Source organism: Astatotilapia calliptera, chromosome 2, assembly GCF_964374335.1.
Source record: "Astatotilapia calliptera chromosome 2, fAstCal68.1, whole genome shotgun sequence".
Taxonomy (NCBI): domain Eukaryota; kingdom Metazoa; phylum Chordata; class Actinopteri; order Cichliformes; family Cichlidae; genus Astatotilapia; species Astatotilapia calliptera.
This window is the reverse complement of record NC_137423.1, coordinates 3,031,578-3,057,355: the sequence shown is the minus strand read 5'-3', so window position 1 is coordinate 3,057,355 and position 25,778 is coordinate 3,031,578. Positions and strand designations below refer to the sequence as shown.

At 42.5% G+C, this 25,778-nt stretch overlaps 3 protein-coding genes across 6 annotated transcripts in view; all 3 read right to left on the bottom strand.

Annotated features, from left to right (window-relative positions):
- The window catches only part of uvssa (UV-stimulated scaffold protein A), a 36,768-nt gene extending 30,025 nt beyond the window's left edge, over window positions 1–6,743 (bottom strand). The window contains exons 1-7 of one of the 3 annotated variants that reach the window (XM_080309137.1): window positions 6,563–6,743; window positions 5,986–6,105; window positions 3,189–3,342; window positions 2,468–2,644; window positions 1,823–1,943; window positions 1,134–1,643; window positions 122–231 (exon numbers count right to left, since the gene is read on the bottom strand). In XM_080309137.1, coding sequence (XP_080165263.1) covers window positions 122–231; window positions 1,134–1,643; window positions 1,823–1,943; window positions 2,468–2,644; window positions 3,189–3,342; window positions 5,986–6,095 — 1,182 coding nt within the window. In that variant the 5' untranslated portion in view covers window positions 6,096–6,105; window positions 6,563–6,743. The remainder of the gene's footprint in view (window positions 1–121; window positions 232–1,133; window positions 1,644–1,822; window positions 1,944–2,467; window positions 2,645–3,188; window positions 3,343–5,985; window positions 6,106–6,562) is intronic. The other 2 variants (XM_026180923.2, XM_026180928.2) reach the window with 2 other exon arrangements.
- Window positions 6,744–7,337: 594 nt separating this feature from the next.
- On the bottom strand, window positions 7,338–15,198 carry sil1 (SIL1 nucleotide exchange factor). Its single transcript, XM_026181074.2, has 12 exons — window positions 15,042–15,198; window positions 14,473–14,576; window positions 12,408–12,555; window positions 11,402–11,507; window positions 11,154–11,259; window positions 10,951–11,037; window positions 10,747–10,842; window positions 10,542–10,663; window positions 9,909–10,005; window positions 9,475–9,639; window positions 9,142–9,306; window positions 7,338–9,055 (listed from the first exon to the last, which is right to left on the bottom strand). Exons 1-12 carry the CDS (start codon window positions 15,145–15,147, stop codon window positions 8,858–8,860), a joined length of 1,500 nt encoding a protein of 499 aa, XP_026036859.2. The 5' UTR covers window positions 15,148–15,198; the 3' UTR covers window positions 7,338–8,857.
- Window positions 15,199–15,492: 294 nt separating this feature from the next.
- On the bottom strand, window positions 15,493–24,004 carry spdl1 (spindle apparatus coiled-coil protein 1). Of its 2 annotated transcripts, none has more exons than XM_026180988.2 (13): window positions 23,846–24,004; window positions 22,938–23,099; window positions 22,598–22,774; window positions 21,657–21,851; window positions 21,220–21,369; window positions 20,750–20,848; window positions 20,538–20,648; window positions 20,310–20,450; window positions 19,791–19,897; window positions 18,737–18,857; window positions 18,317–18,383; window positions 17,985–18,231; window positions 15,493–15,817 (listed from the first exon to the last, which is right to left on the bottom strand). In XM_026180988.2, exons 2-13 carry the CDS (start codon window positions 23,097–23,099, stop codon window positions 15,670–15,672), a joined length of 1,725 nt encoding a protein of 574 aa, XP_026036773.2. In that variant the 5' UTR covers window positions 23,846–24,004; the 3' UTR covers window positions 15,493–15,669. The 2 variants fall into 2 exon arrangements, with proteins under 2 accessions (XP_026036773.2, XP_026036782.2); XM_026180997.2 differs by lacking the exon at window positions 23,846–24,004 and adding an exon at window positions 23,325–23,639.
- Window positions 24,005–25,778: the final 1,774 nt, after the last annotated feature.

Below are 25,778 nucleotides of genomic sequence, written 5' to 3'. Positions count from 1 at the left end.
TATTTTCATGTTTAATGCAGCGCTAGCAGAGAGGGGTGTGTGTGTGTGTGTGTGTGTGTGTGTGTGTGTGTGTGTGTGTGTGTGTGTGTGTGTGTGTGTGTGTGTGTGTGTGTGTTCTTACCTGAACCCAGCCCTGCACAGCTGGCAGATGTTTGGTTGTTATGAGTTTATGGAGGTCTATCACAGTGGAAACCACCGGCTCGTTATCCTCCGTCTCCTTCACATGAAGACCTGGAAGAAAAACTGCACTCACTCGTCTGACTGTGCGAACACATTAACAGGAAGGACTATCAGAGGCCTGTTTTGAGAAGGATTCTCATTAAACAGCATGATCCATTTACCTGGACACCGCTGCTCTACTCAGAAGAGCCCCGTGATATTATTTAGACATTTGTATATGAAATGCCACAAGTGCAACATCCTTCATGAGTTCTATTAGAGTCAAACTTATCTGTGGTGCAGTCACATGTTTACAGGCTTTAATAAAACAAGTGTGGAAAGTGAAACAGGCACTGTGTTATGTCTGAATGTTAACGACTGAACTGTAATCACACGTAACACATCGAGCGCTTTACACAGACAGGAAATCTCTGCTGCTCCCAAACCCTCGTCTTCATTTCACTGAACAGACCAAAGGCCTCAGTCTTCAATGAATTTTTATTACCTGCATTTACTTTTGCCCTGTTGAGATAAAAGCGTGAGCACTTTCAGCACTGCGTTCAGCTCTGAGTGAAGATAAAAAGTCAAATGTTCATCATCCAAAGCCAGACATGCTACCCACACATGCACATCCTGCTGACACACAGACATGATGTGGCATAGACTGTGACTGCTGCTCTTTGCCCGATAAAACGTCGAACACATTTCTGGATGTAGCAACTAACCCTTTTCATCACTTTGAGTGCAGTCTGACACACAGCCCTACAAATAAGTGGTTAGACTGGATAGTGTGTGAATGCTACACTCTAAATTGCCAGTTCATAAGGTACGCTGTATAAATGTATTAGCTTAATAATGTCCAGAGGCTGTTTCAGGAGTAACGTTTGTGGTGTGTTCGAAGGTTTTGCTGTGATTTATTGTTTTCTTCACTGGAGTTTCAACATCAAGCTTCCACATGTGTGTTTTCTACGCACCAGGACTGAGGTTCAGATCCAGACTGTAGGAGTGAGATATGAGGCCTGAGTTCCTGATAAAGTCTTCATCACCAGCCTCTTCTTCATTGTCTGTATTACTTTCCTCCTGCTCGCTCTCTTCTTCTTGCTCCACCTCCATGACTTCCCTCCTTTCAGCTTCCTTACTTTTGTCCATTTCCTGCTTCTCCCCATCCTTGCCTTCTGTACCTTCAGACCTTTTCTTTGTTTTTTCCCTCTCTCTTTTCTCCTTCCAGTTCTTTCTGTTTTCCTCTGTCATTCCCATGTTTCCTGTATTCTCATCTCTTTCTTGCACCTTTCCCACTCTGTCATCAGCCCTCAGGTCTTTGCTGCAGCAGGGCTGCTCATCATCTGAAGGACACTTAGTGGCTGGCTGGGAGTTGGAGGGGCTGCTGTTGGCTGTTTGGATGTCTATGGGGCTGAAATCTGGGAAAAGCAGCCTCATGCACGATTCCATCTCTGTCAGCGTTGCTTCTATTTCTTGCTGTAACTCTAACAAATGAATAAGAAACAATATAAAAGTCTTAATGCCCAAACATTAATAACACTATGTGTAAAGATCCAGTTACAAACAAAACCACTGAGACTTTGGGTGTTTAACAGTTTCTGATAATGGAAATAAAAACCTTGGTATTAAAACTAGAAGCAGGGATAACACGATGTCGTTTTACCCTCCATTTCTTTAGCTGCTGCTTCTACTTTCTCCTTGTAGATCCTCTCCATTCTCCTCCGTCTTTCCTCCTCCCTCGTCCTCTCTGCTACTGTTCTCGCCTCAATGTCCTGGAAGTCCACCTGAAAGCATGTACACATTGTTGATCACAAAAACTAGAGAGTATCTTCTCAAATAGTAAATCTACCCATGCACACAAAGATGAACAACTGCCTTTATGGTGGTTCCTCACTCACAAGGTCCAAACAATGTCACTGTTGCAGCTGGTAAACATATGGCTCTTTAACATGTCTTTACAGATCACCAGCATCATGCAGTTTCCAGAATCTGTAGTGCACTTCTATTTTTCATAAAGTCCAACTGCTAGAGGATTTTTAAGGCTGATACTGAGAGTTCTGAAATCTAAATCCGATAAGTGGAACACAGAACGCTTCCTAATAACACTCCTTTACCTCGTTGTTTGTATCATACTGCCTGTGGATCTTCTCACAGGTAATTCAGATGTTATTTCAGTGTGTTTCATGAGTGTGTTTTCCTCATGTACAGGGTCTTGCGGCGGATTCAAACCGAGGCCTCTGCATTAGCCTCATACCACATGGGTTGTTTCCAGTTAATAAAAGTCACTCTGTATCTCTGCATCGCTCACCTTTTTAACTTGTTTGAGGAAGTTGTAGCCCAGTGCCAGCTTCTTATAAGCAGAGCCATAAGACGTTTGCCATGACTGCACAGTCTGGACTGCCAGAGCTCTCAGCTTCCTGGCTACTTCTTTAGGAGGAGGGAGGGGCTGCTCTGAATCAGTCTCTACCGTCAGCTCCAAGAACTCCTGTGGGAAGAAGAGAGGCGGAGGAATAGATGAGGGGGACACAGAAAGAAAGACATCCTAATATTAAAGCTGAGTGTTTGTATCGTTCCTCTTTGAATGGGATTCACTGTACGTGGATTTATCCTACACAGATCACTTAGTGCGCAAACGTGAACCGATATCAGCCGAAAAGCTAAAAAGACTTTCAGTTTGCCTTCGCGCCGTTACTTTTTTATTTTGTTTTTAGTGTTAAATAACTGTAAGACTGGGACCCGCTCACAACAAACATTCGACTCAACAGTTAGCAGTGCTAGCATGCTAATGGCGCTAGACAACCAGGATGTTTAAACACAAAAAATATCCTGGAGGCTCTGTCACAGGGTAGCATTTCTGCGAGTAGAGTTGAGGATATTGTCAAAACTGATATGATGGCTTTTGTAGCAGTGTGGTGACTGCTATAAAAAGCCATCATTGGCCTTATTCTGCCAGTAGAAAGCAGGTCCTGTAATGTTTGGTGTGCACTGGATGATCTCAGATGATTACTAGTTACTAGCAGCTGATTTACCTGGAAGTTGTCCACTAGCAGCATCCTGAAGTGGTGTGACCTGGAGAAGAGCTCACCGGCGATCTGGAAGGCAGACAGCCGGATCTCAGCATGTTCTTGGTTGAGCTGGGACATCACTGAGTGGTACACATGGTCTATGCAGTCATTAGACACTCTGTGAGGAGTGGAGAACAGGTGGAGAGTAACTAAATTTTATGTTATGAATCACGAAAGAATTTGACATTTGTTGTACTCATAATGCTGACAAAGAATTACACGACTGTATTTAACACGTAACCATAATTTACCATAAATACTGTCAGTTTTCATAAAACCTTTCTTGTATAGACAAATACAAGTTCATACACACTTACATAAATTGCTTTGGATGATAAGGTCTTATTGTATTGAATGATCAGCTGTTTTCTTTCGTTCTTTGTGTAACCTTTATTTGACTGTCCAGTAACTTTTTATCTGTTCGTGGGAAACTGTGATTCTCATCCTGATCCTCTGTGGCAGGCACGTGCAGGGGTTGGGGCTTGAGCTCCTCCCCCTTTCCTGATGGTGCCCCAGGTGGCCTTTTCTTTAGACATTTTTTTTAACGGTGTGTGCGCACGTGGCGTTCCCTGTGCCTCTCAACAATAACATTTATTAATCACAATTTCGCTAAATAAAATGATCTGGCTTGCATCGGTCACGTGACTACCATTGACCAATGCTCGCCCTTGATGGCAGAGCGCACTGGTTGCGAGACGAAGACTGATGCAACAGAAACCAGTAAGCAGGGTGTACAGCATACACTGTAGGTAGAGCGTACAGCCCGATCCGGCAGGGAGGTGTGGGAAGCCAGATCAGGTGCCCCCCCTCCTGGCTCTCCTCTCGTCTCTTTTGTCTTACTTGTCTCTATCAACCTTTGAAAAAGTGAGGCTCCAAAATTTTAAAGCTTTAAAATTTTTAAAATTTTACTTCTCAGTTACAGTGAATTGATGTCCGTCCATCCATCCATCCATCCATCCATCCATCCATCCATTCGCTTCCGCTTATCCTTTTCAGGGTCGTGGGAGCCTATCCCAGCTGTCTTAGGGCAAGAGGCGGGGTGCACAGGTCACCGGTCTGTCGCAGCCGGGCTAACGCACATACAAAGACAACCATTCGTTTTAAACTCACTCGCGCATTCACACTATGGGCAAGTTAGTGTTTCCAATTAACCTATCCCCATTAACTGCATAACTGTGGGAGGAAGCCGGAGCACCCGGGGAGAACCCACACGAACATGCAAACATCAGACCCCAGCCTGATGGCGGCACTGAACTCGGGACCTGAGGCAACAGTGCTACCCGCTGTGCCACCGTGCTGCGGTGGATAAATGGTAGAAAACTAAACAGAAGAAAGTAGAAGAGAAATAACAATGTTAACATAAACTAGTGACACACTAGTTCAACCCTAGCAGAGCCTCCTTGGATGAGGGTGTCTGGTGATAATGGCCGAAAAACCCGATGAATCCAAGGTCCACTACTGACGATGTGTCCCAAGATTTAAATATTATAGTCTAGATCAGATCTCCAATTCCTAAACCAAACCAAGGAAGGTAAAAAATGGCAGATTAACTTGTGATAAAAGACGAAACACGCCGTGAAGTTGAGGCACACAACGATGCGTTCCGCTGTCCTCATAACAGCCACCAAGACTTTCTCCATTTGAAGCAGTGGATTATCAGGCACTGTAACATCTAGTCCTTCTATTGAATTATAACACACAGGAGTATTAAGTTATTATTACACGTTGGTAAATTGTCTTGTGGTAACTGATGAGACAAATGAGCGTGCTGTGTGTGCAACAGCACGACAAATATTACCTGTCCTTTTATTAACTGCACAACTGTGCTGGTCATTAGCTGCTAGCTAACTGAGTAAGAGTGTCATGGGTCTGTAGGTCTGTCCACGCTTTAGGGAACATATTTAGTTTTAAAGCAAGTTCCCTGCCTTTCTTGGGGGTTTATATTTCACTAAAAACTGATATGCATATCCACATAATTATGGATTAAAACACACTGTCTTTCTAAGAAAATACATTAAGAAACAGATTATATTAGATTTACATTGAAAATAAGACAAAATGCTGAATTTACAGCAGCAAAATGATTTTATCTCTACAGTTTAAACATTTAAAAGCTTTCTGCACAGAGCGGATAGTCAAGCAAATTGAATCATCATAAATACATTATTTAATATTTATTACTTTATTATTATAGCACCTGGAATAATTAATAAGAGAAGGATTCTGGAAAGTGGCCATAGTATGTACAGTGTAAAATGTCACTGTATGTGCATGTGTGTGTGTATTTTATGTGTATAGATTTTTTGGCTGAATTCTTATTTTATTGTAATCTCATTAGACTTGTTCTATCAGCTACCATCTCCTGTGGACTTTTTAATCTCTCACGTCTCAGATCATCACAGCCCTGCTCTCCAGCACTATCAGCAGCAACAGTAACCCCTCAACATCAACGCTGCACCCATCAGGTAACACATGGGCTATGTTTGCATTGCATTGTCCCCACTTGATGACAGTGATATAGTATGAAGTGATATTAAATTAGGGTTGTTGTTATTCTATGTGCCCCTTTTGACATTCTCTAGACAATCTGCGCGCTTGATAACAGATCTTGATAGATTCAGGGTTTCCTTACTGTGATGTCAGATACTTGCAATCCTGACCCCTTTCCAAAGGATTGCACATTTTGGAGTCTTTCATTTGTTTCATAATTCCACTTTACACCTGCAACTAAATAATCCCTGTGGAAATGCTGATGCCATACTTGCAGAGCTTTTTGACCTCCTTCATTTTGTCTTGGTTGAGCTGTGGCTGTCCTGATGTGGTCAGTTCCTCCACCAACACCGATAGACGCTCCCTCTGAGACAGCTCCATCACTGTTCATCTGCACACAAAAACAGACCTTTAACTATACAGAGTGACTCGAGTTACACAAAGGTAAACCTTTACTCTGAATTAAAATCTTTCATATTAAAACTGGACAGCTGGCAATGCTGAAGTTGAAAAACTTGTTATTAGCATTTTAGGTACACCACTGCCATTTTTAAGCAAATCATCTGTTATTTTTCACAGCCCAGTATGACCCACGTTAGTAACTGTGACCTTTATAACAGTCGCTGACACAAGCTGTTTGCTACTGGCAGTCAGTATTAATCAGATATTTGTGCAGCGTTTTTTATTTTATAGAATTTAACCAGATACAGAAAAATATACACAATTCAAATCAAAGAAACAAAGAAGTCTCCAGATTTCAGGTGGAGTCATTTAAGGCTAGCATCCACCTAGCTGGCACAATCCTAACAAAACACGAACACAACAGCATCTGCCGGTTAGCTTCTTACCAGCTTGTTCAAACACACTGAACCTCAGGGAGGCTTCTGCCGGTTAACGAGTCCCCTCGGTGAGCCGCTTCATTCATGACAAAGATCAACAACTGAAACGCGGCTGTATTTCTCTGTTTACATACGGCAGCGTTTAGTTATGTCATGCACTTCCTGAAAGCGAACGTACTACCGGTTTGACTTTTCAGAATAAGAGCTTCAAACTGTGCCTGTCGATTGTGCTTTATTATCATTTTACTGACTGTAGCTCATGGCTGTCGCTCAGGGGTGAGTGGGCAACAACAAACAGCTGCTTTTCCTAAACACAGTTCTTAAACATCGGCTGCAGTCTGGGTTTGAGAGAGGCGAGGATTTCCAGTGTTAAAAAAAAAACTTTTTAAAAGTGACCCCTTCAAAATAAATGTTTTCCTTTTCATACACATATGTAGTATGTATGGGGGCGTGTCCAAATCATGGACCTAAGTCAGATTTTATATGGGCCTCCGCTTCTACATTAAGATGTATTATTTACGGTCAGCGACCACAAACAGAATTACTAAAATGTCATTTCTCTTTCCACCTCATGGTGGCAGCACAATCTGATCTATGCGACAACACTGAGTGATCAAAGTGCCATTCACAGAATTACACAGGGAAGAGATCTATTTGCATTCTTTACCAGATTAATCTTGAAAATCTATCTTGTACCCATGCACGGTTGCAAATACATCTACAGTGTCTGCACACTTACTGAAATACAGCAGAGAGAATAATCTAAAAGAAAGTTTAGTGAACATTTTTGTCTGGAAACACTCATTTTTTATTGTGGAGCTATACGTTATTTTCTCGAACATACATCAACAGAACACCATCTTTTTCAAATAAATAAGCACATGAATATGTTGAAGTTATCAGTCCAGAGTGAAAATATTACTACAAAACCCACCACACTCCAAAAGAGCTAAATCTATCCAAATTCTACTGCAACTTGCAGCACATTCTTGTTAGTTGCAATAACTTGTATTACCAGACGCTTAAATTTCCTGTAACCTATAGAGTAGAACATATTAGTCTTAGAAAATAACATTTCAAATACAATCCTGTTTTCTTATTTTAAAACAGATGAAAAACGTGTTTCCATTGGGTGTGAAGTCAGGTTGCCTAAGTTACATAAACAGTAATTGTGGTGGGGGTGTGGTCTGTGGCTCTGCTGCAGGGAAGGGGTGGTGCAGTGGGTTCAGGTCGGGACCTAGAGGAGCTGGAAGTGGACTGCTACACCTGGCACAGCAGACGATGTCCTTCTGTCTGTATGCCACCAACAACACTCGTTCATGTTACAGTATCATTCACACTGTCCACCACACAGAGCGGCATGACTTTAAAATTAAGTGTCAAACAGTTTTTACATCCCCATGTGGTCACAAAGTCTGGTTTTCATGAGGCATACAGAGGGGGATCTGGGGATAAGCACAGCAACTTAAGGGTTAACCTTGAACATGCAATCATACAGTGTTGTTTAATACTGTATGTACAGCACTCTATTCCACATTCAGATACTTCAGCCGTGGTTGCTGCGTTGCTTGACGGTCTTCATAAAATCCGTCGCTCTGCTGCCAGTAAACATCCACGTTTGTGATCAGTCAGACGTTGCCGACGCTGCCTTCTGCATGAAACTGACTTAACACCCATAACACGCGCACTTACCCAACCTGATGTCTAATGTTAGAGGAAGTGAAGCCAGTTACATCCTGGCAAAGTGACGTTGCTGCAAAGCACATGACCCAGCTCTTGCTTCCTATCAAACGTGCAGCGGGACTACATGGCCATCACCATGCCACCATCACTGTGAACCAATTCCTTCTGTGACACATTCACTTGTGACGGCAACCAGAAGAGACTCCATACAGCAACAAGGATCACTGCTCTTTGGGATTAGCCGTGTGTGTGCAGTCAGTATGTGCACATCCTCTATAGCATCTGGAGCACATACCTGGACTACACCACCCTACCCACACACCACAGTGATTGGAAGAAAAGCAACGTTATTGATGGTAAAATCACCCTCGATGTGACCTCTCAGAGAGGCCATACGAACAGCTTCAGAAGTGTGGAGAACATTTTTAGGCAACACGTGAAGTATTTGTTGGTTGTGTTCATGCTGACTAATCGCAGATCTGTCTTCCAGCTCACTCGTTATGTCCTCAAAATTGTGTTCCTTGTCCACTGCTCTGCGATCGACTGACCCCAACAGAGTAAAAGTGCCAGCTCCTCGATGTACGCCATGTTCATATGAAACGTCAAAGTGCTGTCCTCTGATCATTTCATTTTCACTTGCAGTGCATCGATGAGTTCTACAATCTCCTCAAAGTAGGTGTTCTCTTCTGCTAGAATTATTTCTGACTGGATCATGTCCTGGTACTCTTGCTTCAGAGAGTGAAGAGAAGCCTGCAGAGAGCCGTCTGAGCGGTACTGATCCAAACACACTGGAGCCATTGCCAACAAAGCCCGGAGAGCCTGCAAAAAAAACAGCACCGACTCTCAGGGAAAGTTATTTTTAACAGTTGTTATACTATTAATGCAAAATAGATGAAACCACCCACCTTCTCTCTGTAGTCATTCTCTGAAGACTCCAGGAGCTGTGGGACCAGAATGCACCAGCCCTTCTCCAACAGCTCCTCCTGCAAAGACACCTTAGAGTACTGACGCCGCCGCTCATCATGAGACGCGTCCAGTACTGGGTCCAGACCTCCCTGGAAGATCAGCTCCTGGAAGAGGAGAGAAGAGATCATGAGAACGATCCCACGAGCTGGGCACTGGAAAGTCCCAACCTACTGATACCAACTTTAATCATTCAGATCATTTAGACCTTGTATTTGAAGAGGAGCACTGCACTGGGCTTGGAATCGAGGAGCAGGAGCGTGCGTCTACTGTACCTTCTCAGTAATCATATCGTATAACATGGTGACGATGCGTGTACGCAGAATTCCACTGTTGTCAGTCCTGAACAGCTCTGACAGGACCTGCAGACCCCCACGTGTCAGGAAGTGACGCTGTGCATAGGGGAAGTGACGCAAGAGGGAAGCCACTGCAAACAGAACCTAGACAGAACGAACACACACACATATACACACACACACACACACACACACACACACACACACACACACTCTTCAGCTGTGTGTGTGTGTGTGTCTGTGGCGGTTCTCATTCTTACAAGTCATGGTAGTCTTGAGAGTTTCCTGGATGAGAGGTGAAGCATCTTCACAAACCTAAACAAGTCGAGTTGCCTTCTTTTGTCAAGCTCTCTGTGCAACGTGTTGCCTCCAACTTTCTGAACATAAACTGAAAGCTGTGTGGGTGTGCTTACCTTTTTTTGGACTCTGAGTTGCTGAGCAGTGGCCAGCGTGGTTAACAGTGTCTGGAGAGCGCCATTCTCCACGGCTTCAACTTGAACTGCTGGATTACTGCAGGACACACAAAGTGTGACAACGCTGACAGTCGTGTTTGCTTTCAACTCAAGTGTTTTGCTCAGAAGAGATTTGAGACTTTCAAGACTCATATTCTCATATTCAACTATTTATTTGACTATTATTTGGAACTTTTCGACGCCTGGAAGTTGCTGCTTGGCTTTCAAAATTCAAATTTGGTTTTTTTCCAAAAAGAACCCAAAACCATGATGTACCACATGTTGTGCAGCCAGTGTTCTGTGACATTATACGATCTCATCTGATAAGCTGCAGCACTGTTGGAGTGCCATCGCAATCAGGGTTATTGCATTACAACTCAGTCACATAGTAAACAAGAACAAAACATAATGTTGTGCACAATTTGCAGAGAAAAGTCAAAAATGTATTTAAAAACCACCTGTTTTGATTTTAAACAGCTACAGAAGCTCGATGTGATCACAGACACCACTGTACAGCAAGAAGTGACATATCTGCATATCTGGAACATCTGGAACATCAGACTAATCAAGCTTAATCAAGTCTAAATATCATACCTGGCTAATGCAGAGCCCAGGACGAAAGCAGAGCTTTCCTGTAATCTGAAGTCAGAGCTGTTCAGACCTTCTAAAAGGAACTGGAGGCCCCCCATGGAGCACAGAGTCTGAGCATTATCCACCTAGCACACATACAAGCATGCATGCAGGGTTAGAGACGGGACAATTCACCACAGTGTGAAACATCATCCTGTGTGTGTGTTACCTGATGCACCAGATATTCGAGCTCCGTCAGGATGCTCAGTCTTTGTTCGCTAGTTGAGTTGCTGCTGTTGAACTGCTCCAGCAGACGCCTCATTATCTACACATGCAAGAAACTTCATTTGACTGAAGCTCAAAACGTTTCACAGTAACAGCTCACGCAAGGTCACGTCACAATCATACGTGAGATCCAGGAACACTGATGTACCTGAACATCCGTCTCCAGCAGCAGGTCCAGCTGAGCCATGTCTTTCTTCAACTCCTCCATTGTGCGAAACTTAGAAGCCACAGAGTCCTAGAAGCGCCCAGCGAGCAGTGGAGACACACAGTAAAGGCTCATATGTGGGCACACTTAAAGCTTCTGCTGCCAGCATGTAATCAGAAGTTCAACAGTGGCATTTGAGCTGCTACCTTCTGCTCTGTGTCCTTGCTTCCAAGCTTCCAGTCCTCTTTTATCTTCTTCATGGCTCGTTTCAGCTCATCGGGATTAAAGGAAGACCGGAGCGCTTCTTCCTCCCTGCAAATGTACACTTTTACTGCAAAGCCATTTTATCTTTTCCTACTACTGCCCCCTACTGGGTGCACTTTGCTGGAAGAAGTATTAAAGGGAGCGAAATAAACTACTGTCTGCAGACTGAAGTTTTAGCCTGGACCCCCACCTGTGCTCCTCTGTCCAGTATTTCAGCTGCTCTTCTCCCAGTCTGACCTCCCTCTCACCTGTCTGCAGATTCAGCCTCACGTGAGAACCTTGTGGCACTGCCTGACCTGTGTGTGCACAGACAGAGTTGCTCAAAATAATTATACGACTGCTGAATATTATGAAACTCGTGAGCTCGCAGATTGATGCGACCCAGAAGCAGCAGAAAATGGATGGATGCAAATACAAACCGATGTTTGAGTCAGCTAATGGCTGTGTATATGTGATATAAGGTCCCGCATAAAGGCCTTTAGTATGTGCAGCAAATCATGTCTGTCAATAACAACAATTACACGCTGCCACACTCTAATGTGAATTTTTGTAATGAAGTACTCTGAAAATGTTTTGAACCACCCTTCCTGTTGCTACATTTAGATTTTCTGCTTTCTGAAAGTCTTTCAGAGCCTCTTTGTGCACTGGCTGCTTTTCACTTCTTTCCACTCTAGACTTTGTACCTTTTGGTTTGTTAAGCCACTTAACACCGAATCATTCAAGCAGAAAAAACACCAGCTAGGTTTAAGGGTGAACCAGACAACACTTTGTTACCAGCTTGTAAGAGACTAAACATCGTTTCGTTGGCCTTATTAACAGGACATCCATGGAGATTGCTACAGCTACTGGGACTCACTCCCTTCTGGAGCCACCAAAGGAACTGCAACATGGGTAAGTGTTGATTGTTGCGTCAATAATGGTTATTTAACAAATATTGGCTATCACAATAACTGTGTTGGCACGATTAAACTTCACAGATACATTTTCTCTATGCAAAATCATCATTTTAGTAACAACCTTTGTGAGGTTACATGAAAGGAGGATCAAATAAATCCCATATGGAGGCTTCATCTATATAAGGTCTATCCTCATCTGAAGCATTAGATCATACACAAAGTTGTGTTTATCTTAGGACTGATTGTCATTATTCAGAACCAGAGAAAAAGCCCTGTGAAGGAAAACACTGAGGGCATGACCTGGTTTAAGTGTCTGCCACTGCTCACTGGGCTGGACAACGTCTAAATCTCCTTCATCATCTTCCACATCATCTACTGCCACGTCTTCCTCTTCACCGTTTACAGCCTCATGTTCTGGGTTTTCCACCACGATTAAATCGCCTCCAGACTGCACAAAGAGAAACATGGGAAGAAATTTAGACACCTCCCTGGTTTAATGACAAACACCTTTCTTTGGGTTTCATTCAAACTCAGATGCCATTTTTGATGGTGCTTGCTGTTTTTTATTTTTACTTCATAGCTCTTACATCAGCATACGAGCACTCCAGCTCTAACACTCCAAGTTCTCTCTAAAGAGGCTAATTAACTTCATGGAAATATACCAGCATTTATACAGCGCCTTTCTTTTCTTTAGTGTTACTAAGCATGCACAGCCCCTTTAGACTATGAGTCACATTCCTCCTGAGAAGCGACAGTGCACAGAACAAAGGCATCATCGCTTTTAGCATGTAAAACAAGGAGACCAGTTCTGCTGATTTGCAGCCCTTCATTTTTATTCTTTGCATGAGTCCCGTTACAAGATACTGTCATTTATGGTGTACTGCCATAAAAACACTGATGTCTTCATTTGTTACCAGCAGAGATGGGCAGTAGCGTTACTGTAATCCGATTACTTTTTTAAAGTAAGGAGTAAAAGTAAGGGATTACTACTGCAAAAACGGTAATTAGATTACTTTCCTATAGGAACGCTGCGTTACTAAAACCGTGATTTTTTGCCAGAATGTCTCATGACAGTGACGTAAGCGAGTGCGACGTTAGTGACAACAGCTGTGTGCAGATCAACAGTGGATCATATATCGATTGTGGGAGAGAGTATGAGCGTGCAGCGTTTAAAGCGTGGAAGTACTGACCTTACTTTGAGTTTGATTCCATACAAAGTGACAAAAACATTAGTGTCCGCTGTGCGTGGGAAGAAAACTTCTTTTTACAGCGAAAAAAACCCCTAAACTTCCAAACAAGCTCCGAGTGCGCTATGACGGGAATGTGACGTTCACAGAGAAACTGCCGTATCCTTCCACTGACCGCGGCACACCTGCACCAGGGTAAACCTCCGCCTGCCCCACTCCTGCTTTACAGGTGAAAATAGAGCAACAGGACCGCTGAGTCTTTGACTTTATTTTCTGTTGTTTTACTTGCATCTATTTGAAAGACTGAGTGTAAACACAAAAAATATTTTATTTTATGTGCTGGAATGTGCAGAAAATAGGTTTAAATGTTAAACTAATTTCTTCCAGTCAGAGAATGGTGCATATAATTAAATCTTTGCTTGATGCATAAAGTTTCAACTTTAATTTATATATTTATCTTTATCTTATTCTTCCCAGTTAAATTTACCCTTTTTAATTTTTCATATTTATTTCCTATCTTATTCATAGCCTTTTCCTTTTTTGTTTTCTTTAGGTCACGAGCAGTTGTCCAAGCATTTCACTACATATCGTACTGTGTATGACTGTGTACGTGACAAATAAAAATTTGAATTTGAAAAATTTGAATTTAAAAGATTAAAACTGATAAAACAAGTTTTAAAAAGAGACTTTTCCATTTGATTACATTTTGTATGATGGATTATGCAGAAAAAGTAGAATTGGGCTGAAAGATCTATCACTTTATCACCTACTCAGGTTGTAAATAGTGTTTTAAAAAGTAACTAAGTAATTAATTACTTTTGAAAATAAGTAATCAGTAAAGCAACGGATTATTTTGGGGGGAAGTAATCAGTAATTAGTTACTGATTACTTTTTTCAAGTAACTTTTCCAACACTGGTTACCAGTGAGAGTTACCTGGGTTAAAAGGTAACAGCTTTTATCACACCGCTAATTCCAGCCAAGTCCCAGCTGCAGCTGAAACACACGTGGATGTTCTCACGAGTCTTCAGTTTGCCCACAGCCAGGCTTTGATCAGCAGCTCTTTCCACCCATCACTGCTGCCAAATCCATCTTATCACAGGTGCAGCGAAACTAAATGACATGCTCGAGAACATCTGAGAGCTTTAAACACTTTATCAGAGCAAAAGGTTTAACCTACCTTGTGGCCAAGAATGCTGGCTATGTGACAGTAATGCAGCACCAAGAGGACGGCCAGGATGAAGGAGGTTCCCCCGACATGAAAGGGTATCAGCTTCATGGTGACTGGAATACACAGCACGGCATGTCAGAATCATAGCTACCTTCAGGTGCTGCATGAGCTTTACGAGGGGGGTTAACCACTACACCACTGGTCCTTATTACTGTTCTCCAGCCCGGGGCAAAACTCCACTCTTTAATCTCGTGTTTTAACCAAAAAATGGGACTAAACTACTTTTTGTTCCGTCTCTGGTGATAATCTGCTTTGAGAAATATGTCGATTTAAAAAGTCAAGATGTTGAATAGAGTCTGGCGTGACTCACCGGGCTGTGAGCGTCTTTACAGATTGGCTACCAAAAAAGTGACACAATGACAGCTCTACACATGTTTGCATATCTAGGCGACACAATGAGCACGTAAGTAACGCCGTAACAGCTGACAGCTAAGAGTTCCCAAATCCCGAGGAACCAGAAAGCTGCGACCAAGAACCGCTCCGTGACGGCGACAGCGTTCAGGTTAGCAAACACTCACCAGTCCGAGCGACAGTAGAGCAGCAGTGAAGCTGAAGCGATGCCTTCACCTGTTCTGACAGTTCCCGCAGACATCCGAAAGCTTCTACTTTTCCGTCGATTCTCATTGGTCCACGTACAGCTTCTCTTCTTTGAGCTGCGGTACAGTACACAAACCTCCCGCTGCTGCCCCCTGCTGGTGTAGCGTGTTATATATTCAAATAAACGGGATACAGCAGCTGGTGTAGGAGGTGGCATATTTTACACATATTTATTATACAGGTTATACAGTACATAAAATCAAAATTCACATGTTTTATGTAACTGAAATGTTTAATTATGTGGGCTAGAGAAAATAAGAAAGTTATAGAGTATATTTATATGAAACGTATGTATACTTACTGCACTTGATGTATTTTAAAGATATGTTGCATATCACAGAATGTAACAAGAAAGAATTGAAAAAATGAATATACAGCATGTTGGAAACATTTTAATAGATTTAAATGTGTGGGTACAATTGTAGAACAAATTAATAATTATAATATTTATAAGAACAGAAGTTGTTTTATTTTAAAGACTATTAGAAATGACAGCAGCATCATATACATGTCCACATGTGACGGTGTGTAGTCCAGGCCTGATGAGTCCTACTGCTGAGCGCACTGGTTCTCCATGCTGCTGTTAGAACTGACATGGATCATCTCCACTGCTTTCTGTTTCTTTCTCCTCTCCTCTCGCTTATTCTGCTGCTGGTTCTCCTCCATCACTTTCTCCTTACAGTCAGCTGAAGGAGAGCTGAGAACAACCAAAAACAATTCAGTTACTGCTCATTCGGCTCCTGATCTTACAGTTTTCATCTGTACTTAGTCAACAACACGATGTGCCAAAACAGGACTAAAGTTGCGCTGAGACTATTTATTTTTAAACAAGCTTATTAGTGTCATTAGAAGAAAAAGCATTTGACAAAGTAAACAGGACCTTTCTCTTCAGCACTCAGCTTCAAATATGGATTTGGCAAGTCACTGATTCAGAAGAACACTAAACACTTTAAAATATTTGCAATTTTCTTTGAGCAATATGACAAAACCATAAAATTAAAGGAACATAACAATTCACAGGGAAAAAAGGCCTGATGCTTTATTATTAGTTACTAGACCCACTATGTCAGAAATTAGAATAAACCAACCTCGCAGTAACTCTTTAAGGATGCCCGAGCTTCTACAGCTCACAATTCTTCCCTCCCAATATGAAACATTTATTTATATAGCACCAAATCACAACAGTTGCCTCACAGTGCTTTAGATTGTAAGGTAAAGACAACAGAGAAAACAGAGGAACCCCAACAATCATATGACCCCTTATGAGCAGCACTTTGGGACAGTGGAAAGGAAAAACTCCCTTTTAACAGGAAGAAACCTCCATCAGAACCGGGGGGGTGGGGCCATGTGCCATGAGCGGTCGGGGGTGAGGGGTGGAAGACAAAGGTCATGCTCTGCTATCAAAGGCCTTTTTTTTATTGGCCAAATTGCAACAGTGGAGACAAACATTCTCTCCTATACCAACTATCAGTGTTTCCAATAACACAGACTACAAAATCTACTGGAAAAACAAAACACAACCAAGAAACATTAAATTTTCCACTCAAAGATCACACTGTGGACTAGGGCTGCCACGATTAGTCGACTATCAAAATCGTCGACGACTGATTTAATAGTCGACGCGTCGTTTGAAACTTTGTAAGATCACAAAAGACGCAGGAATAAGTGGCAGGATTTAAGAGTGTAATAACGGACTGAAACAGAAGATGGCAGCATTGCATGTACAAGGATGTCAGCTACCGTTAAACCCCGAAGAAGAAGAAGAAGAAGCAGCTGTGTCCCAGAATTCATAGCGCGGCCCAGCGCAGTTTCCAACAATGGCGGCAGCTAGTTAGTTTTAATGTTACTCTTATTATTCTTTCTGGGTCACAAAATAAACGTTTAACATATTTTCAGCCGAGAATGTAGCTGTGTAAACCTCAAATATCTGCTCAGTTTATCAGGACACCACATATTTTCAAAAGCGCTCCGACGTTTTCGGAGACGTCTGTTACCCACTAGCTCGTTAGCGAGCCGGGGGGCTAGGTCACTAGCGCCGTGAGAACACCGGACTCCCCGCAAATCGTTGTCAAACCCACCGCCGTCTTTCACTCCTCAGGTTAAATATATATGAGTCACTTAGATAACTTAAAATGTTATTGTTTGGCTTTTTTAGTATTTTATTTGTTCCTGAGTAAATCGGTTTGGCTGAGATTAAAGTTATAGTTTTTACACAGCTGAATAAACGTCAAGCAGACAGCTGATTATCAGAAGTGTGAGATGCTCCAGAATATACTCCGGTGTCCTGTTATATTTTAGATAGCAAGGAGTTTATTAAACTTCACCGAAACAATCTGCAAATTTCATTAAAATTCAATAAACTATCATCTTGTCTTTATTTTTAGTTAGCACAGACCTTAAACACTTAAAGCTGTAAGCTAATGATAGTTATATAAGAGCAGATGCTGCTGGTGCAATAAGCTGTATGTCCAATGGATGATGATCTGATTAGTCGACTAATCGCATAAATAATCGGTGACTAGTCGACTATCAAAATAATCGTTTGTGGCAGCCCTACTGTGGACTAGAATCAAACTGCCAATCACAATCACCCCCATCATCTTCATCACGAGGAGCATAGATATTACAGAGAACAATGCCTCAACTTTTCAAAACCAAAGATTAAAACTCATGAAATCCTTCCAGTTTAACAAATACAGACAAAATGTTACTAATAATCCCCTAAACAGAAAAACCACCTGTATTTATGCCTTAGCTGCAACTTGTGGACAGAAATTTATGTACAGTCATGTAAACTACCTTGGCGTCTTTGCAAGGTCGGGGTTAAAGCCAACGTCGTACACATCCCTGCTGTTAGTACATACCTGGGGTTGGGAATTACACTAGCTTCGTTTTCACTGATCTTCACACACTTTGCAGGCCGTGGCTCAGCCTCTGAAACACCTGCTGAGGAGCTCAGTGGAGGACGCATGTCAGCCTCGGGGTCCGCTGTATCTGTCACCACAGCAACGGCCTCCTTGGTCCGGTCCAGCGGTGCCTCCTCCACGGAGGGTGTGATGTCAACAGGAAGTTTCTCTCTCTTTCTCTTCTGGATGAGATTCTTCTTTGCCTCTGCAGGTGACAGCACAGTTACAGAGCTGCAACAACCCCGGCACATGTGTACATGTGTACAGAGCGGGCGCGCTATGCTACATACCTTTTGGCTCATATTTGTGTTGGAGCTCCTCTACTCGCAACTGTAACTTGATCTTGTCACTCTGAGCCTGCAGCAGGAAATGGAAATATCCAATCAAATAGCAAATATAAGATCACAGCAGATACAATAGTCCACATTCCTTACAAAAATCCCATCATGGGGCTCAAATTTACAGCTCAGTAGAAGAAACAAACCAAGTACATATACCAACTAGAGCTACACGATTACTGTAAAACCATGAAGTTATTTTAGTATTGTTACTTTTTTAGATGTCATTTTATAATTATTTAAGATTTCCACAGAAAACACTACCTAGAGGTAAAACACTACCTCTTGTGCTTCCATCTGCTTTGTAGTTTTAAACGGCACTTGTAAGAGATACTAACACAGGGAAGTGCTGCAGTGAGAGCAGCCTGTTACCTGTTTGAGCAGCCGCTCAGATGTGAAGAGTTTCCTCTCCAGCTCCAGAGCTCTCTGACTCTCTGACAAAGACTTCATCCTCTGAAGAGAAAGCTCATCTCTCAGACGCTCTGCATCCTTACTAAGACAGACACACACACACACACACACACACACACACACACACACACACACACACACACACACACACACACACACTATTTGAAGCCGAAGTTAAATATGTAGATGAAATAACTGAAGTCTAACCTTCTTTGTTACAGTAACAGTTTATTTTTTATCCTGAAAATATCAAATCTTCCCAGTGCAGACAAATATGTGTTTTACAATTAAGCACTGATTCATGAAACCAAGAAAACCAACCACCTGACCCAGACTTCCTGCATAAAGATCGAAAGACAGAAAAATCCGTTATAAATGGATAAAACCTCTTTTGTTCTTGTGATGGTTTCTTCAGCTGCACAGTGATTCTACTTCTATTCTAACGTCTGAGCCTAATTACTGTGGCCGTTTTCCCACTTTCATCCAAGTCCAACAACACTGTTACATTAAGCACCCAAGGACCGTCTATAAGGTGGCGGACTTCAAGTTGTCTCCCGATGAATGGGGCTCAAAGCACTGGCTTCTTCACATAAATTTACCTGTAATGTATTTTTCCCGTCGATCCAACCTGTTGTCTTTTTTGTTTCGTTTTTTAAAGCTACATTTCCAACATGTTTTTCACGCGTTCTCATTGTGTCAACCTGAATATCTCACATTAAAGATAAATTGTTTAACATTGTTTCACTGACCTTTCTTTAAAGCACTTTCAGTGTTCAAGCAGAGCAGAATAATCACTGTATCAGTCCATTTACCATGAAAGTGAACCAAGATTGTATGCTGCTCTAACGAGCCAATAATCAGACATTTATGGATACATCTGTCCCAAAATATGGATCCAGACTCATTTTGATGGCAAGAAAGGCCAACTGACAATTTCTTTCTTTTATTCAGATCATTATATTTCTAGGCAACCTGTAGATGGTCAAGCAAAAGGCCAGAAAACAGCCAAACTCACAGAGTGTTGCTGAGCTTCATTTTGAGCAGGTCGGTGTAGTATGTTTCATCCTGGCCATCTCCATCATCGGCTGGAGCCGGATTATCTGGCTGAGACTTCAATAACATCTACACACGGAACAAACGACATGTGACTGTGTCCAAATCTAGGAGAGCAGGTGTAGCATTTTATCTCATAAGTAAAACAGCACAAGTTCATGTTATGTGAGAGGCTTAGCCGAGCTCCTGTTAAAGCAGAAAACATCCCATTTGCTAGAGACAAGGCTCTATCTGAGCCTGTAGTTTTCTGTAGATTTTGGACTTGTTAATATCCAGCTCTAATTTATAAATGCTATGCTAGCACCTCTTAGTCTGCTGGGAAAGTTTTTTTCAGTAAGTAGGACTAACGTGAAGTAAATCTGCTCTAAAAGCATTTTGTGTAATTGTCTGTGGAACAGGGCAGGTGTTACTCTCGCACGAGCGCACACACTTTCTCAACGTGAAGTCGTTCTACAAACTGCACTGACTGTTACGTTCTCACCTCCACCTTCTCCAGCCTCTGCAGTTTAGTCATCAGATTCTGGATCTCTCCATTTTTCTCCGACAGCATGGACTGCAGTCTCTCCAGCTGAGCAGGGTCAGCCCTGGAGCCCTGCAGCTGCATCAGAGTGGCTATCTGCACCTGCACCAAACACGCACATCCATACTGTCAGCCAACCACCAACCAGTTACAAACCGGCGACCGACCAGATGAGCTATTGCACGCTACCTTCAAGCGCTGCATCTGCTGTTTGCTAAAGGCGTGTATTTTCTGCAGCGACTGGTACTGGACCTTCACACTGATGAGCTGCCTCTCCATCTCAGCCCGCTTATCCTCCAGCTGCAACACAACATGGAGCCATTTACTGAGGTTCCAGGTTCGATTCAAGCACAACTCTGGACTTACAGAGAGACCTGCTGCCAAAGGAAAGTGTGACACACCTCAGCAAACAGCGAGTTCCCTTTGCTGTTTGGATCCTGGGCCTGCTGAAGAACCTGATCCAACTCGATCTGCAGATCCCTGTTGGCCTCACGAGATTTCTGTCATTACAGAGAGAGAAAGACAACAACTGAAGCGACAGTCTGTGGAAATGCTTACTGTGTGAAACTAAACACGCTTCTCTAAGAATTCAAAATTGGATTGTATTATCAACTTTGCCCTGATTAGACTATCACAGGACGTGACCGCAGCAGAGTCGGACACAACCAACCAAGCAGCAAGTACGAGCTTCATCAAATGCACAATATCATCTCCTACTTGCCTAATTTCAATCGTTCCATTAATACTTTTAGATTATTATATTGTTAATCTATTTTGAGATTAGTGAAAGTGCTTATTTAAGACCTTTCCAGGCATTTCCACCCTGGTGTGACTGCACAACACAGAGAACAGCAGACTGTAACATGTTCACCTCTAATGCATTGAACCAGGACACCGCTTCTTTCTGCCTTTCCTCCTTTTCTTCGGTGATTCGCTCCAGCTGCCGCTGCAGGCTGCTGTTGCTCAGTTCCAGCTGCTGCTCCTTGTACTGCGATTCCTGCAGTGCCTGCTCCAGCTCCACCTGGTAGATGAACAGATTACACCACATGCTGATTCAACACCTCTTCTTCTCATGCCATTAATGATTTTTATTCATCTAGGTACTTCTCGTGTTAGTTGACCTGGATGGTACATGCTTTGTGGTGCTCAAAGGACCAAAAACATCTGGAAAAACTAAGCAGCTTGTCAGATCCACAAGCCTTTCTCTGAACAGCTTAACATAGCAGCTCAGCTCTGGATGGTCTCTATTATCACACTGTCGCTGTGAGAATGAGCCGTCTGTAGAACCTTCCTTTGTAAGTCACTCACTTTAACGTTCTCCAGCTCTGTGATCTTCATCTGCACCTCTATCATTTCCGACGTCATGGAACTCTGTGTGTGTTCATTTAGAGCTCGGAGCTCCTCCGTCTTGTTATTCAGCGTCTCGGTCTGCATTTCCAGCTTATGTTTCAGCTGTTTTTCATTCAGCTGGGACTCTTCTAGAGAAGACTGCAACCTCAGGATCTGAGACAGCAAAAACCACAATCACAGGTTGGAAAACAACATGACAGCGTGTATCCATCCTGCCGTGTACCAGTCAGGCTGTGAGGGAGATTTTCTTGGTACACTCTGAGCCCATTAGCACTACCTGAGCATCGTTTGAATCCTGCAGCATATCTGAGTATTGTTGCTGACCGTGACCCTTTATGACCATAGTGTCTCTATGTCTGCTTCCAGCAGTGTAATGCACAGCATAATGCAAAGCTTAATTCATGTCAATCTGTTTTCTACAACAGGACAGTTACTGTACTCATACAGATGTGGTGGAATGGGAAATTTGCATCTGTATGTACAGCCAACAAATCTGCAGCAACTGTGTAACTCCATCATTTCAATACGGACCAGATTCTCTGAATCATGTTTCCAGCCCCAAAAAGAATGAAGGCAGTTCTGAAGGCAGTGACAGCGTGGTACACCTCAACAACTATCTCACTTTACTGCTCTAACAGCCACTCAAGAATTGGGGCTTTTACTGGTGTAAGATACCATAGTGCATTTAACCTCATAACTCACATAGATACACATAGTACACAGTGTGTGAATGTGTGTGTGAATGGGTGGATGACAGGTTGTGTAAAGCGCTTTGGGGTCCTTAGGGACTAGAAAAGCGCTATACAAATACAGGCCATTTACATTTAGCATAGCTCCCTATCCCTAATTTCACTCATTAGTACAGGCCTCATACCAGATGAGACCACGTGCTGTTGTACCTTGTTGTGAAGCTCACTGAGTGCCATGCTATGAGCCCTCTCCAGATGTTCTTGTTGTTCTTGAAGGTGCCGTTTCTGCTGATTCTTCACACAGTCAAAGTCCGACTGCAGTGATTCCAGCATCCGAGTTTTCAGCTCCACTTCCTTCTGCAACGAGTACTTGTCTTGCTCGAGAGCCTGTGGCACACACATCAGACAAAGATAGGTGGAGAGGTCTGAAACAATGATGAAGTTAGTTTGGATGACCAACAGGGCGGGAAACTTAGGAAAACAAGGACTTTTGTATTGGGCTCATGGCAGTTTACTGGAGCTTTTTCTCTTTATTTGTGTAAGAGCGGACCTCAAGGGCGTTGGTCATCTCTACTCTTTGTTCATCCAGTCGGTTCTGCAGCTCCACCTGCTGGTTGAGGAGATCCAGGCCAGCTTGAGCAGCCTGATGAACCTGCTCCTCCTTCTCTCTGAGCTGGATCCTCAGTACCTTGATCTCCTCTTCTGCTGCCATCTGGAAAGTGAAGGACGCACAAATGTGTGTTAAAGTTTGTTGTGTGCGCCAGTCTTTACCGAAAAAGCCCGTAACCTTATATTATATATATATATAATTTGATGTATCAGCCTTTTGAATCAGCAAATATTGGTGTCAGTCTTAACAATATCCAGTTCCTGAATTATTTGCTATCACCATGTGACTTTTATTTTATCTATCGTTTTCATTTGCTCTGTCACTTACAGTCTGATGCAGTCAGAGGCAGCTTTGAGATTTTTTTATACTCCACTGTCCAACTCAGAAACAATGCATGTATTTAAAAAGTGACACACAAAAGTAATCAAAAAAGGCTTAAATAAATGCAACCGTTTATGCTAACGTCTATACCGTGCTCTCGTTTGTTTTGTAAGACAGTGCTATACAGCTTTAATTTCCTTATTTCCAATTAATCTGAAGCTAACGTCCCGCTGTTAATAAGATAAATAGTGACAGTAAATGTCCAGGAGGACAATAAGCAACCGCTACAGCAGATATAAAAGCAACAGTATCGGCCAAAAAATGTCAACAAGTCAGGTAAAGATGGCTAGCTCCTGCTCGTATTCAGCCACACAATCTAAGCCTGGGGGGGGGTTAAGATTTCAATATGACAAACTCCGAACTAACGATATTTTCTTTTAATTAGCAGCAACAACTCTACTGTGGGCAGTTCTTCTACTGACGAAGTGCCTATAAGATAGATAAACAAAAACAAGGATTAAATATACCGTGTTAGCGATCAGTCAAAGCGCCACAATTTGAATCCGACTCCAAGCAGTTATCGCGACATCTTGACTCGGCGAGACTTTTTGGGGATTCGTCAACCTGGCGCTGTTGAGATATCGCCCTCTAGGTATGGAGGACCGAGACACTTGCGCACATCGAAATAAACAATTTCATTGATAAATAATTAATAGCGCAATTAAATATTCATTAGTACCTTCATTTACACATGATTTTTTTTATTATTAAAGGAATTAATGTTGTGATAAATTAATGGACAGTAAAAACAGTAGGTACAAATAAATATTTCTAAATGTATGAATCCATTCATAAATTCAATTAATTTTAATCAAATTTAAAAAATAGTCAAATATGTACTCAAATTCAACAGCTTTGGATGGTAGCGAAGAGATACCAGATGGCTGGGAATGTACAGCTGCAGTGCAGAGGGAAACTGCCAAGGCGGTGTTTGGTGTGTCTCTGGACAGAGATCTGGAAGTGGAATGTGGAAATACTGGAAAGTATACAAGGGGGCAAAAAGAGAGATAGTCATGAAGATAAAGAAAGTAAAGAGAACTGCTAGATGTACAGCAAAGACATAGGAAACGGCTTGTAATAGGGTTGCCAACCGTCCCTTAAAAAACGGAATCGTCCCGTATTTCGAAACAAAAGTACACGTCCCGTATTGAGCTAATAAGGGACGCACTTTGTCCTGTAACACAGTGAGAATCAAAAGTAGTCTATAACTTTTAATGGAATTAACACTTTGTTTGAAAACATAATTCCCAGCCCCTCTCCTGCTTTGTGACCAATGAGCTGACACCACACTTATGACAATTCGAGTATGACAAGTCAGATTATCGCTTATCTCATTGGTCGAGGAAAGGTCGCTTACGAAGAAAATACCGGCCAACAGGGAAACAAACGCCGACACTGCGGTGCAAGTCTCGGACGGCACACTGTGCCTCCATAAAATGAAGGTTATAACAGAAAATCTGTCGCTCTCTCTCTCTGTCTTTCACTCACACAGACACACACACCACCATCAACTTTGCTAAATTGCTAATGAAAAACATGATCAGGCAGCTGTGATTGAGCAGCAATGTAAATCCAACTGTTTTCACGGTTGTTGTGGTCGTGATAATTTTGTGAGGCCACATCGAAAAGGCTCGGATGAGCTTTCCAAAGTTCTACAAGTTGTGCCTCCATCGCTTGTGTCCAGATCACACGCTGCACAGCTGTGCTGCTCCGTCTTTTTCACCAACGTTTACGTGTTTGCGCGTGAGCAGTGTGAGCGCCTGTGGTGACACCCTCACGAGCGATTGATGATTGGGAGCTGGTCGTGAAGTGTTAATCGCTTCTCGTTACCCCACGTATACTACACGATGCACGATGAAGGCCAAAATCGGGCCGATCACCAAATCGGTCGCACGACTCAAAAATCGGCTCAAAATGGGCCAAAAATCGCACAGTGTGAGCCCAGCATCAGAGCAGCATTAGAGCAGCAATGTTTGTTCCCCTCAGAGAAAGAAAAAAAAGGCTGCAAAAGTACAGGGAGGAATGGGAAAAGGAAAACACCTGGCTGGAAAAGTGCACTATAAAGCGCACTGCACTGTGTGCTGGCGCACTTTTTCCATAGGCATGCTTCTATTGGTGGGCACAAGAAGAACATGAGGGGCGTGAAAGCTCGGGGAACCCTTAACCAATTTCTTGTCCACCAGGCCACGGCAGAAGCAGATATGGTATGTAAACACTGGTTTGTTGTTTAAACCCTCTGGTTAAGGTTAATATGGGCATGTGCAGTGAATATCAGCGCTATGTGGCCAGAAGTGTGATAATATAATTTATTTTGTGTAATAAACAACTGCAAGGATAGATGATTACAACAAATACATGAATAATACATAAAAGTAATACATAGATGAATAATGATGATGA

Coding starts and splice junctions, on each gene's coding strand:
- sil1 (XM_026181074.2), bottom strand. CDS start 15,147: ATGAGAATCGACGGAAAAGTAGAAGCTTTCGGATGTCTGCGGGAACTG. Junction 11,038..11,153: donor GCAAGGACACAGAGCAGAAG/GTAGCAGCTCAA, acceptor GGGCGCTTCTAG/GACTCTGTGGCTTCTAAGTT. Junction 9,307..9,474: donor ACGATATGATTACTGAGAAG/GTACAGTAGACG, acceptor CTCCTCTTCCAG/GAGCTGATCTTCCAGGGAGG.
- spdl1 (XM_026180988.2), bottom strand. CDS start 23,099: ATGGCAGCAGAAGAGGAGATCAAGGTACTGAGGATCCAGCTCAGAGAG. Junction 20,849..21,219: donor CCTGGTTCAATGCATTAGAG/GTGAACATGTTA, acceptor CTGTAATGACAG/AAATCTCGTGAGGCCAACAG. Junction 18,858..19,790: donor ATGAAGCTCAGCAACACTCT/GTGAGTTTGGCT, acceptor TGTCTGTCTTAG/TAAGGATGCAGAGCGTCTGA.